This window comes from Stegodyphus dumicola, chromosome 12 (genome assembly GCF_044657685.1).
Source record: "Stegodyphus dumicola isolate Sdum_Otavi_A_Nest chromosome 12, ASM4465768v1".
Taxonomy (NCBI): domain Eukaryota; kingdom Metazoa; phylum Arthropoda; class Arachnida; order Araneae; family Eresidae; genus Stegodyphus; species Stegodyphus dumicola.
In genome coordinates, this window is record NC_140779.1 from 87,408,508 (window position 1) to 87,423,136 (window position 14,629).

General features: G+C 31.7%; 1 protein-coding gene across 2 annotated transcripts in view; it reads left to right on the forward strand.

The window, feature by feature from the left end:
- The window catches only part of LOC118200250 (uncharacterized), a 54,855-nt gene that overhangs the window by 24,179 nt on the left and 16,047 nt on the right, over positions 1 to 14,629 (forward strand). For both annotated transcript variants that reach the window (XM_085806680.1, XM_085806679.1), the window contains exon 7: positions 3,473 to 3,615. In XM_085806680.1, the coding sequence (XP_085662806.1) occupies positions 3,473 to 3,615 (143 nt within the window). The remainder of the gene's footprint in view (positions 1 to 3,472; positions 3,616 to 14,629) is intronic.

A 14,629-nucleotide genomic window follows, 5' to 3' on the forward strand; every position in this document is an offset into this window, starting at 1 on the left:
TTTTCATTTTATGCTTGGTAGTTACTTATTATCTCATGAACCATAAAACTGTCACTAAGCAGTGTAATTTATCTTCACTTCTGGATAAGCATGAAATAACAATACACATCTAGCATCTTTGCTTTTACTTGATGTAACCCTGAATGATTCTTGGTAAGCAAACTTTTGTTGTTTTTTTGGATTGTTTTTTTGGACAGTAACATAAATTAACTATTGTATTTTTCATTGCATTTTGAATAAAATAAGTTCGAGGGCTGTAAAATCATATTTGCGGCTACATTCTGGTTCATTTACATGGTTGATAGAATTCAGCAGCTGTTGAATGGTGAGAAAAACTGCTGGATATGGCTGACAAAATAGTAGTAGATTGGCCCAATTACTTGTGGAAAGTTGGTAGACATAGCATTCTAAACAGAGCTTCTGGTTAAATTGGAAGGCTTAAAAAAATAATAGAAATTAACTAAAGCCTTTTTACAAAGTGGAAAAATGAAGTGTCAAATACTTCTGCAGCAATGAGTAATTGGTAGATTATGCAGACTGATGAATGTTTTATTGTAAAAGCTACAGACAGAATTGCTGCTCAAAAATTCTGCAGGAATGATTGATACAACTTTGGCAGGATCTCCATCAACTTTCATCATTCAATTGTGACCAAAACTTTGCGAGTTCCTGAATTTTAAGATGGCTAAACTTCAGTTATTTATTCTTGACCATGACAGCAAATACACTGCCCTTCAAAAGTTAAGGAACAGCAGGCTCTTTGTATCTAATTTGAGAATGAAGTGTTTTTAAAGGCCAACGCAAACATGAATTACAACAAAAAATTTCGCTCTTCGCAGAGAAATCCAGTCTTGAAGAAACAGTATATCACAGTTTCTTGAAGAAAAATGGGGTTGTAACATTGCAAAGAATGGGCTGTAATAAGGAATGTGTCTACATCTAGCTGCAAAACATTGGCGATAGTGACCTTCCATGCTGCCAATTAAGTTGTTGGTCAATGAAATGTGAGGCAATGATCAGACATGGAATAATATTTGTTCAAGCTCATCTAATGACCTTGGAGGAGGAATTACGCAACAATCTGTCTCTCAAGGTAGTCCCAAAGATACTGCATCGGATTCAGGTCTGGAGATTGAATTAGCCATTCCATCCGCTCCATACTGTGACCCTTAAGATATTCTTCAGCAACCCATGCCTGGTGCAGTCACACATTGTCGTCCATCAGAAGAAATTGAGGACCAATAACAGTGGCATATGGGCAGACATATTGATCAAGGATCTTGTCTTGATATCACACGCCAGTCAAAGTACTTCTGTTTAGCACATGCTGGTCAGTGTGACCACCGAGAGAGATCATAGCCCAAATCATTATTCCACCACCTCTGTAACTGTGTATTTCCACAATGTGGGATTGGTTGTATCTGGTGCATTGTTCTCTCCAGATCAGTTGACAACCTGAATCACTTTACAGTGTGAACCTGGACTCCTCCGTGAGGAGAATATGCTGACTTGTCCAGGAGACATGTTCTCTTCCACAACATAAATGGGCAGCTCTGTCCTTGGTCAAGGGGACACAAACAACTGGTCATCTTAGATACAGAAATATTGTGCAGGCATCTGTACACTGTAGTAGCCGAGATTCTTGTTCCTGTTGCCATTAAATGATCTGTCATGAGCTGAGGCACAGTAATGTTACTCCTCCTTCGGGCTGAAAGAGCTAAATAATGGTCTCCGCCCATTGTTGATTTGTCCAGGAGACATGTTCTCTTCCACAATATAAACAGGCAGCTCTGTTTATATCTTTAACTAGTCAAGAGGACACAAACAACTGGTCATCTTACATACATACCTGTATTGTGCAGGCATCTGTACACTGTAGTAGCCGAGATTCTTGTTCGTGTTGCCATTAAATGATCTGCCATGACCCGAGCACAGTAAAGTTACTCCTCCTTTGGGCTGAAAGAGCATCAAGTCTTCTAGATACAGAATCCTTGTATTCAAACTGATTCCGTAGACAGTAGACCACACTACAAGAGACGTCTAGCAGCATCAGCTTGTGACATCCCCATTTCCATTCATCTGATTGCTCTCCACCTCAACAAATTGAGCAGATGACTTTTCCTGGACATTGATAGACTCTCCTGGATATTGTCCATGAAACTGTAATAACCACTGGAGATCAACACTTGTGAACAAAAATTACAATTTTTGCAATTTTTCTCCAAATCCTGTGTAAGTATTCATTTCTATAAAATAAAAGTGGTAGCTCTTGTTTTTGCATATATTTTCTTAAACTTCATTAGTATCATGCATAGGAACTGTGAATTTAAATGTTACTGACATTTTTGTAATGGTGATATTTGAAAAACATGCTATTCCTTAACTTTTGAAGGGCAGTGTATTTTATTTGAAGTTATTAAACTATATTCTCTTCTGATTATCCATATCTTCCCAAAAAAGTATTCATGAGAAGTACGATTGGCTTATGTGGTTAATAAAATAGTTATGTGGTAACCCATGATTTTTCCAGAATGTATTTATGAGCCAACCCACTTGTGGGTACATGTGCAGCAGATGTGTGTTTTAGCAAACAGGTTTCCACCTTCCTAATTCAATGGCAATTTATCTGATTAGTGTTTGTTTTTGCATTGAGTTTTTTTTTTTTTTCCCTCGCAATGAGCTGCAATGAGACTGTGAATTTTACATTGCATGATGAAGAAATACAGGTTCCGGATAATAAATACCTTTTTAAAGTAAAAGCAGATTCATTGTTGATTCACATGGGAAGAATGGCAATATGCACAGTGCCAAATTTGTGCAATTCTCCGATTTTTTTTAAAACGAAAATAGATTGCTGTGTATATGCGGAGAACAGCAGCTTGCACAATATCAAGTTAATGCAGTTCTCTGACTTTTTGTTTAAGTAAAAACAAATTGTTGCATACAAGGGAAAAATAGTGCCAAAAAATTACATAAGAATTTTTTAATAAAGGTTTGTGTTTTATTACAGATGTTTCGCACTTTTTAAATTTTATTGATAGATTTTTCTTGTGTGGAATTTATAGGGTGTCGCCATTTTAGAAATAGCTTATGCCTGTAACTTACTAGCTTGGCAAAAGATTAATCACAGATGAATGGGACGTTTTGGTAAGAGGGTTCAGGTAATCAAAAAGTAGGTCTTTAAAACTGTAATTTTTTCTTAAAAGATAACTATTTATCAAAAATGGTAGATTATACTACATTTTAAAAACCAGTTTTGTAATAAGAAGTATTTCAATTATACAGAACAACCATTAATTTTATAGGGATTAATTCATTTCAGAACACTATTTTTTTTTCTTATTCCATTATTTAAATAATTTTAATAGAAGTCCAACCTCTTTTTGGAGTAGTCTGTGACAACCAATGTTCCATTGGAATAATATGGAAAAAACAACAACAATAATACTTATTTTGAATGATTTCATTCTAGGAACTTTTGATCAACATAGTTTGTACAGTTGTGAGTCTCATCTGGGTTCTCAGTTTGATTTGAAAACTTGCAGATTAACTTGGAGTAATTACAGTTTAAGACCATCATCAACTAGTGACTGCTATTTTGATTTATTTCAGAAGGTTAGTTGTTATTATTTTCTGCTTTAATCTTAATACCTTTCTATTTTAGCTTTTTCTCCTTACTAATTTTAGTAATGAACTAGACCTAAAATTTATGTATATGCATTAAATGAAGTAACTACTGTTCTGAGAAAGAATGTTAAAGAACTAAATAGTAAGTGTGCAAAAAAAAGGCAGAGGTGAGATTTCCTTCCACAGAATTTCTTTTCAAAATCATTCATATACATTTTTTACATAAATAAAATAAATTTATAGTGTTAAGTAAAAATTACGTTCCTGAGATAAATGAAAAGGCTCTTTGAATCGAGTTTTAGAAGGTCTGACATCTGCATCCATTTTTTTATATTTATTTATTTATTTTGTGTGTGTGTAGATAACTTCATTCTCAGTACTGATATTGGTAATGATGGCCGAATTTCCTGTTTGTGTCTTTTTAAATAGTTATGTGCTTTTTTTAAGTGCCTACTGCATACTGACTTTGTGTTATTGATCTATTATTCAGTTTAAAAATCTGGTTTTGAAATTTTGAAGAATGTGTGCACAAGACAGTTAGTACAATCTTAAGCAGCCATGTCCACGTAATATTAATATAAGTGTAAATAATATCTTGAAAAATTCGGTTGTAAAATTGTGACATTTTATATGTTTTATTAATAGCTTTATGTTGATTTTTATATTCAAGTTTTGTTTTCGTGAGAAAACAAAATATGAATGTACCTAGTTCAGAAGTTTATATAGATTTTATGGTAATTAGCATAGGTTAAAAAAAGAAGAAACATGACATGGTTCATAGCAAAAGCTTGGCTTCTATTTGTAAGAGAGAGCTGTTGATCAGAATAGACATGAAAACCTGGCATAGTTGGTGCCATAGTTGATAAGTGTTAAAAATTAGTTGTGCTTTGTTTGTCTAACCCAGATAGTGTTGTAGCTTTGCATAGAGTTACTGGAGCAACTATCATAAAGTTCTAGCAGTGACTGGCCACTACAGGTGATAAAATTTTAAGTATTAAGTTAATTCCACAAGCTGTGAGGAATAAAATTTTATGTTAAGTTTTACCTTTTGTGTTGTGTCTTTTGTTAGCGGTCAGAATTAAAGAATGGTGATAACTCACCAATGTGTTTAACCCTAACTTGTGTTAACTTTTTAAGGATTTAAGGGTCAGTTAATTAACAAGTAGTTGGACATCCTTTGCCTGTATAAAGTTCCTATAGTCAAATAGTTTAACGTTTATTCAGAGAAAGAAATTGGCTATTAAAGCAACAAGAATGTATAAAGGCCCACTGTAAAGATTCAAATTTGAAACCATTCACCTGTGTTATAAAATAGTGTCAAGTGACATTTCGTGCTTGCAAGAACTTACTGCTGTTAATGATTATTTCATTTGCAATGAAATATTATAAAATATAGGATCTCTTCCAGAACAATGCTAAAGCAAATGCTGTATAAAGCATGGTGGATACAAAAGCATAAAATTATTTAATTGGAGAATCTGACATTCTTTGGTAATTTTCTTGGAAAATGATTTTATTTATCATGGGTAACTTCAGGAAGCATCATCATCATCATTTCTCTCTCTCTCTTTTTTTTTTTTTTTTTTTTTTGTGTGGAATGAGGAGGAGGAGGGGAATCAAGAATCTCCAAGTAATGGAGTTCTTGCAAAAAAATCTATTTTTCTTAATTAAAAATTTTTCTTGCTAACTTATTTGAATTGCAAGACAGATTTAACATTTGTTTTGAAGGACAGTAAGTGTTAGCTTCTAATCATGGAAAAGGTCTGGAGTACTATTTTGTATCCATATCCAGATGATGCGGTGCTGAGATTGAATTATTGGATCATGTCAGGAGTACTGAATCTTCATAAAAAGTCTTTTCAAATCAGTTAAATTCTGGTATGTCATCTTCTATTTGAGTGATATGTGGTGCTTTCTTTTTTTTTGAATAATACTTTTTGTAACTGCAAGTTCATTTAGTGGATGTACATCCATTAGCTAAAGAAAAGATGAATACTGAGATTAAAAAGACTGTAGGATTTATGTGATAGAATTAAGGTATAAAAGTAGCAGAATAAGTAAAACTACTGTTATAGACTCGGCTGATTGAGAGCAAATAATGGATGCTCCTTGCAAGGGTCTTTCAGTTTCAGAAATTGAGCTTTTCTCATTCTGCAATATCAAGGGTGTGGTGAAAGTACATAGTGTAAGTAAATTGGAAGGTGAGGAAAGTACATAGTGCAAGTAAATTGGAAGGCAAGCAGCAGGGGAAAAAGAAAGAGTAATCAGGTAAACTCTATAAACAGCCTTTAAGAATCATGATCTTCAAAGACTCAGCTGTGTCGTACAGTCTATGATATCAAAACTTAGCTCAAGTGATCACTCAACAGAATGAGAGGTCCAGTTTGGCAGTTAAGACAGACTGTACAGTTCTGAGTTCATCTTGTGGCCTTCAGAAGCTGAAGACCCATGAGAAACCACTTCTCACTACATGTCACTATGGTTAGTATTTTGCACAGGTCAACACTGTGATTGGACCATCGATTTTTGGAAATGAGTGTCATGTAGCTACAAATTTGATTTAACTGCATCATACTGATGGGTAGTCTAAAAATATGGTATCAGCCTCATGAAGTTATGAATTTGGTGTGCTTGATTGGAAATATGTAATATCATGATGGTCAGTGATGGCTTGTGGTGTTTTCTCTTGAAATTCTGTGTCACTGCTTGCCTTATTCCTGTATTTGTACTAAATCCCATATTTGCACAGTGAACATAAAGTAGGTAAGTCTGCTGGATGACCACTTACATCCTTCCAAGATTTTCAGCCATCCAAGTGGAAATGGACTGCGTCAGCAGGGCAGCTGCTTCTGTCACTGATCCCAAATTACTGTCATCTGGTTCAAAGAGCATTTCACTGATTTCTTCCAGATGAAATGGCTGTCAAGAATCCCAGACTTAAATCTACTTTAATCATTATAGAAGGTATAGATTGCATTGCCAACACTTGACTACAAGATGTGAAGCAAATTTACAAATTAAAAAATAACTAAATAGGCATTATATTCTACATTACTAAATTTTCACTATATTGAGTTTGTAACAGTGGTTTTTAGCTAGACAAATATATAATAAAATGGATATTTAGGCATTTTTAGTTATTTATAAATTGTTTTGCATAACTTTTTTAAGAGGAGGAAGGAAATGCTAGTCTAAACTTGGGGTTTTGGACTAACAAATTTCCAAATCCCAGGTTAGAGATTTTCCTTGAACTTCCACTATTTATTCCATGGATTTTGCTTCTTTTCATTATAAAGCTATTACTCTAATAATAACAGATAAAAGGATATAAGATGAGTTTTGGTAATGTAAAATTATCTATATTTAATTCAGATTTTAAATTTTAGTTGAAGATACATAACTCTTGACTTCATTCAGGCTATTTTTTAATCTGAATTCATGTTTGACTATTATTATTTTTATTTTTGGTTGGTTTAAAAGTAAGGAGAGATCCAACTCATCAGTAAGAAGACATGAGTAATGTAATACATGGTAAACAGCAATATGAAAAATCTAAGAATCTAAGACATTTATCGTAATGTAGAAATTAAAAATTAAGAAAGTAAATTTTCAAAGATTAATTTCCCTTGTTTGGAAATATATATATATGTTTGATGGTTGCCGATTGCAATAAAAAAGGAAGATGCACAACTACATGTTTATAGCAGTCCCATATACTAGTGTTCATACGGTCCTTAAAGGGCCATTCACACTGGGACTTATCTGAGCTAGATTTTTGAACTTGCTGCTCTATGGGAAAAACTTGGTTTTGGAGATAGGTCAACTATGTTAGTTGCCCCCGTTTGCTCAGATAAATCTTAGTGGGAACAACCCTTAAGAGTCCTTAAGTTTTTTGGAATCAATTTTTGGTCCTTAAAAATACTTAATTTCGGACAAAATCGGCAGAAGGTCCTGAGCAAGGAGTTAAACATAAGCATTTCAAAATTTTATTTATTTATTTTTTTTATATATAATGAAGAGCTCTTAAACAACTTTCTGCTTTTGGGGATGATGTGAATTCTTTTATTAAACGGCTCTAAATTTAAAATCAGTTTAAAATCAATATCTGATTTAAAATCAATTTTGGATAGAAAATTTTTAATTCGGAGATCTAGGAATTTTTCGGCGATTTTTTGGAACATTGATAAATTTAACTAAAATAATGGTAATATATTGAAATTATGTGTAAGAAATAACATTAAAATAAAACATTTCCATTTTGGCGACTTATACGAGTATAATACAGTATACAGAGTAGTATAATACAGTATTTTGAATCCGAAAAATAAAGAGATAATAAATGCTATAAAATATGTAAATAAGAGGTAATAAATGCTATAAAGTACAGTTTACAAAACAATTCATAGCAAAAGCAAAATAGCTATGTAATTAATTAAAAATTTCTTCCTTTTAATTTTTGCATGGTCAAATTTTTTCCCACGTAATTGTCTCAGAATATTCAGAATTGACAGAATATACATTCTTTAGAATTTTAAACACTGCAACCTGGAAAGTTTAGAAGGATTTGAAAGTAAGATTTACAGACACACAGCTCTAGAAGGCTTTAGAAAAATGTGACAAGATGAAAAATGTCTTCATTGTATTTTACAGAAAGTTTGTGATGAATTCCTTACATTTTGGAAAATTTTTGTAAGGACAATGAACACATAATGTTTGGATGTTTTACTTCTGATACTAAAAGTCTTTTTCTTAATATGTTTACCTTTCCCTTTACTTTCTCAAGTTTTAACTAGACACAAGTATGGAAAATATCAGAAATGTTTCTAACCTTTTCGCATAGACAGGCATTTATAAAAAAGAATTTGTCTATTAGTAAAGATATTGAAAACTGACAAGTAAAATATGCATCTTATATGTCTTAATAGATCATACACAGGGCTGGCGCTAGGCTTTTTCCCACCTTATGCAATCTCTGTGGATCCTAAATTCTGCCCCCCCAGTGCCTTCCTAAATTATGCTGCCTAGTGCTGTTCTAAATTTTGCTCCCAGTGCCTGCTCTAAATTCTGGAAGTTTTGCCATTTCAAGAGTTTGTTGCTTGGTATGTCACTAAATTCTAAAAATTCTGCCTTATCATCTCTGAAACCAGCCCTTACCATATATCATTTCATATTTAGTTTGAATGTTCAGCTTTTTCTCTACATTCTAAATGCATCTATCTGGTTTTTTAGAATAACAAAAATCTTTAATTAATTCCAAACATTCTAAATTGAAGAGGAAACATATTGAAGAAAGAAACTGAATACATAAAGAGGGAAAAAAATATTCTTCAAAGATACGTACAGTTATTATTATGCAAATTAACTAGTTGTTTGCAATTTTAGCCTTTACTATAAATTCCCCTTTTCGTGCTCTCACCATAATGCAAATCAGATAGTTTTTAAACTGAGGTTTGTAGATTGTAAGACAGAGTGTTTTTTGCCCTCCACTTGGATGTTGCAAGATGTTTGCTTAAACCTTTTTGTGACTTATAGGTTTTATGTGACTGTAGTTACTTTCAGACATAGCGATAATTTGCTTCATGTCTATCGGAGGTTTTGGACTATTAATTTTCACAAGATCAAGTAAAACCTCATTAGGGACACTGTTAAGAGACAGGCAAGTCAGGAGGTAAAGCACGCAGAAACTAGTGGAAACATTGGTTTGTGTATTGAAACAGATTTCTAATTGTAGAAAAGATGTTTAAAGAGAAGAAACTTTATACAGTACAAAGTCCGTAATCCGGACCTCAATGCCACAAACTGATGCATGTGTGTAATGCGTTTACGCATGCGCGATTAATGCACGCTTCCGCTACGCATGTGCGTAAAGCATTTACCCATGCGAGCTTCTGATAGTGAAAAAAGTGACAGAGAGGTTATTGAAAACAAAAAAATTTCGATTGACAAGTTAGTCGGTATTCTTTACAATTACAGGACTTAAACAGTGGAACTTTGTAACTGAACAAGAAATCATGTCTGTTTATAGAATTAAAGAGAAAGTATTAGCACAAAAAAACAAAGAAACTTAAACAGCTTACATTGAAAGAAATGTTTAATAAAGTAAACAAATAAATATTAAGCCCTTTTTTTTTTTTTTTTTTTTTTTTTTGTAAATTTTGATACCTTTTAGATCATAATTGCTCTTTATTTCATAAATTAAGGTTTCATATTTTCGATTGTATAATTTCTGCATACCATCTTACCAGATTTAAATTGATGATCTATAATCCGGAAAAACCCCTAATCCATAATTGGCAAAGTCCCGACGAGTCTGGATTATGGACTTTGTACTGTATAAATTAAGCCAAAATATCTGGGAAGGCTTCAAATTAAAAAGACGCATAAATATTTTGTTGTGTAGCTTTTAATTTGTAATTATCCTATACAGTTTAAGGATCAATGTCATAAAATACATGCATTTTAAATTGTGAAATGTTATTAGATTGCGATTTTAATAGTGATTTTTTAACAAATGCTTTAAAAAAATAAATAAAATTTAATAGTGGTCATGTAAATCTATAACAACTAAGGGTATTTAACTATCTAATTTAATTATTTGTAACTAACTGCTCACTGCATATTAAAGCAAGTTATTGCCTTTCATTAATCCTTACCGTGGTCACAAGGTAAAACAAAAAAATGTAAAAATTCATGTAAAACTTATTCTTTGCATCTAGTGAGACTTAAAATAATGCTGGGTTACAGTCCCAGAAATTCTACATGAAGCTACAACACTAACTGCTTCAGACAGACGGAGCACAACTAACTTTCAAAATTTGCCAACCATGCCTACATCAGGCTTTTAGGTTTGTTCTGGTCAACAGGTCTCTCTCTTGTCCAAGCAGCAGCACTGCAACAACCAATCTTCTGTTACGAATCATGCTGATTATGATTTTATTTCTCATTTTAACCTATGCTGTTTGACATAAAATCCATCTGCTATTTACTAAACCACTATGCTAAGTATGTGGCAAAATGAGACATAAAAGAAAAAAAAAAATCAACATAAAGATAACTGTTAGTAAAACATAAATAAAATGTCACTTATCTTTTTTCAAATATTTCCAACTATTATTTGTGTAAAATATTTAATGTTACTTGATAAATTTTATAAAGTGGATTTTATTCTCAAATTCGTTTTATAGTTATATTTAACAAAAAAGGATCTATTTTTTTCTTAGAGTGTTATTACAAAAGTGAAGTTCAAACATAAGTTGATTGAATTTAATTGAATTTATTCAGCTCCCATTTGCTGATAGGTCCTTAATTTTTTTCTTAATAGTCCTTAAAAGTACAATGTGTACGAACACCTGTATACCAAATTTCAACATTTTTACAGCTACTAATTTTTAAGGACTTTAGGGGAGATAAAATAAGACCTACCAGCAATGCCATGAATAAATTTCTTCACTTGAACTTCATTTTGGGAAGAAGAGTCCGTTATTCTGTTGTAAGTACAGATCTTTATGAAAACGAATTGTTCAAATAGAATCCAGAGTGGTCAAAATGGATATTTTCGCTGAAATATGATAACTGAAATTTTTCACGATTGCAATACTTTCTTTACTTTGTATAAGGAAGTAAAATTCAGCCTTCAATCGACAGGGTTCGTACAGTTTTTAAGAGTCCTTAAATTTTTTGGAATCGATTTTTGGTCCTTAAAAGTCCTTAATTTTGGCCAAAATCAGTAGAAAGTCCTTAATTTTAATCATCTGAAATTTCTGTTTGTTTTTACGACTGCCATTTTGAGTGTGAATTAGCATTTTGGAGGAATATTTTTGGTGATTCACTGACGTATATGGTTATCTTTTGAATGGGTTCATGGGTTATAATTTGTTTCTATTTTTAATATAAATGATGGGATACTCGAGTTTCTAAGCAAGAAGTACTCGAGTATCTAAGCATTTCAAAATTTATTTTTTATAATATAGAGCTCTTAAACAATTTTCGCTTTTGGGAATGTGAATTCTTTTATTAAACGGTTCTAAATTTGGCGATTTTAAGACCAGTTTCTATAGAAAATTTTTTTTAATTTCAAAATCAGAATTTTTCGACGATTTTTTAAAAAAAATCATAACTTTGATAAATTTCTTTAAAATAATGGTAATATATTGGAATTATATTTAAAAAATAACATTAAAATAAAACATTTTTATTTTCCGCTGTCATATTATAAAGTTTCATTTTGGCAACTTATTATACAATATTTTGAATCTAAAAAATAAACAAGGTATGATGCTATAGAGCATAATTTGCGAAACAACACTTAGCAAAAGCAAAATTAGCTATGTAATTAATTAAAAATATCTTCTTTTTAATTTTCTCATAGTAAGCATTTTTCCCATGTAATTGTCTCAGAATATGCATCAGTTTTATCTATAAAAGTAATTTTACACTTTTCCCCCCCTTTTTTTTTTCAAAATATTTCTGGCTTTTTACTGTTACAGAATTGGTTGGGGAAGGCAAGATTTATAGACCCACGATTCTAGAAGATTCGAGAAATATGTAACAAAGTGAAAAATGTCTCCATGGTTTCAACGCTTAATGGATGTATTTTACAGAATGTTTGTGATAAATTTCTTACTTTTTGGAGAATGTCTGGAAGAACAACGAAGACATAATATTTGAGTGTTTTACTCCTGATACTAGAATCTTTTTCTTAACATGTTTATCTTCCCTTTATTTTCTCTGCTTTTCACTAGACACAAGCATGGAAAATACCAAAAATGCTTCTAATCGTATCACTTGGGCAGGCATTATAGAAAGGGATTTTTTTACTAATAAAGAAATTGAAAACTTACAATTTAAAAGAGGCATCTAATATGTCTTAAATACACAGCTATGCATCATACACAGCTATGCATCATACATATTTTCCCATTTGATGCAATCTCTGTGGATCCTAAATTCGACTGCACAGTGCCTTTCTAAATTCTGCTTCCAATGACTGTCTAAATTCTAAAAGTTTTGCCATTTCTAGATTTTGTTGTTTGGTGTGTCACTAAATTCTAAAAATTCTGCCATACCAGCTCTGTAACCGGCCTTTACCATATAGTATATATTTCATATTTCTTCTGAATTCCATATTACTAAAATTAAATTATTCACTTTTTCTATATATTCTAAATGCATTTAGTGATTTTAGAAAAACAGAAATCCAAAAATTCTAAAAGAAAAGGAAACATGCTGAAGAAAGAAACTGAATACATAAAGAAAATTATTCTTCAAAGATATGTGTAGTTATTATTATGTAAATTACACAATTGTTTATGTTCTTGTTTAATTACGTCACCATGAGATATAATTGACTTTATTAGCATCAGAACATGCCTTTATGTTAAATAAGAGGCTTATTTAAACCTTTGTCCGATATTGTAGTTACTTTCAGACATAGTGATAATTTGCTTCATGTCTACCAGGGATTTTGGACTATTTAACTTTTACCGGATCAAGTAAACCCTCATAGATACATTGTGGAGAGGTTGACAAATTAGGAGATAAAGCACGTAGAAACTAGCGAGAGCACTGCTTTGCATATTTAGACAAATCTCTAATTATTGTTAGAAAAGATGCTTAAAGAGAAGGAAATCAGTATAAACTAGCAAAAATGTTTGGGAAGGCTTCAAATTAAAATGATGGATAAATATTTTGTTGAGTGTTGTTGTTACAAAACATAAATGTTTTGTAGCTTTTAATGTGTAATTATTCTAATATCGTTTAAGAATCAGTGTCATAAATAACATGTATTTTCAACTGTGAAATTTTATTAGATTTTGATTTTAATAGGGCTTTTTTAACAAATATTGTTAAAAAATAAAATTTAATAGTGGCCATGTAAATCCATAATGACTAAGGTTACCTATTTACCTAATTTAATTATTTATAACTAACTGCTTACCCTTAAAAGTTATCTCTACATATTAAAGCAAGTTATTGCCTATCATTAATACTCACTGTGATCACAAGATAAAACACAAAAATGTAGAAATTCAAGTAAAGCTTATTCTTTGCATCTAGTAAGACTTAATACAAAACAACTTATCACCTCTGGTGCTTTAACAGCTTATTGGAACCTGAAAGTATATTAACTGGGTTACAACCCCTGGAACTCTACACAAAGCTATGACACTAACTGCATCAGAGCCTGACTAACTTTCAACACTTGCCAACCGTGTCTACATCATGCCTTTCAGGTTTGTTCTAATCAGCAGGTCTCTCTCTAGAGAAGCAGCAGCGGTGATAACATTCAGTCTTTTGTTACGAATGATGCTGATTATGATACTTCTCATTTTAACCTATGCCGTTTGACATAAATCTACATGCTATTTACTAAACCTCTAGACAAGTAGTTCTCAACCTTTTGACTAACGTGTACCATCTGAATAAAAATTGAAAAACCTTTAGTACCACCAAAGTACTACCACCACCATCACTCTTGAACAAAGCTCAGATCGCATAAATTTATGAGTGTTAGAGAAAAAAACTTAATCAGGATGTTGGGGTTTTAATTTTTGAAATAAATAGTTAAAAATATTTTGCTTCTTTGTGTACCACCTATATTTTCTTGTGTGCCACCAGTTGAGAACCTTTGCTCTAGACTGACTAAGTATGTGACAAAATGAAACATAAAAAAATCAACATAAAGCTAACTATTAGTAAAACATAAATGTCACTTATTTTCTTTCAAATATGTCCAACCTATTATAAAATATTTAATGCTACTTGATAAACTGCATGAAGTTAATTTTATTCTCAAACTTATTAATAAATATGTTAATTAATTTACATTTGGTAATAATGCATACTACTTAGGGATCTATTTTATTTTTAGGATGGTATTAGAAAAGTGAAATTCATGCATAGAATAATGTTTTTAATTGAATTTAATCAGTTCCCATATGCTCATAGGGCCTCAATTTTTTCATTAATGGTCCTTAAAAGTACTTAATTTCCGTGTGCAGAA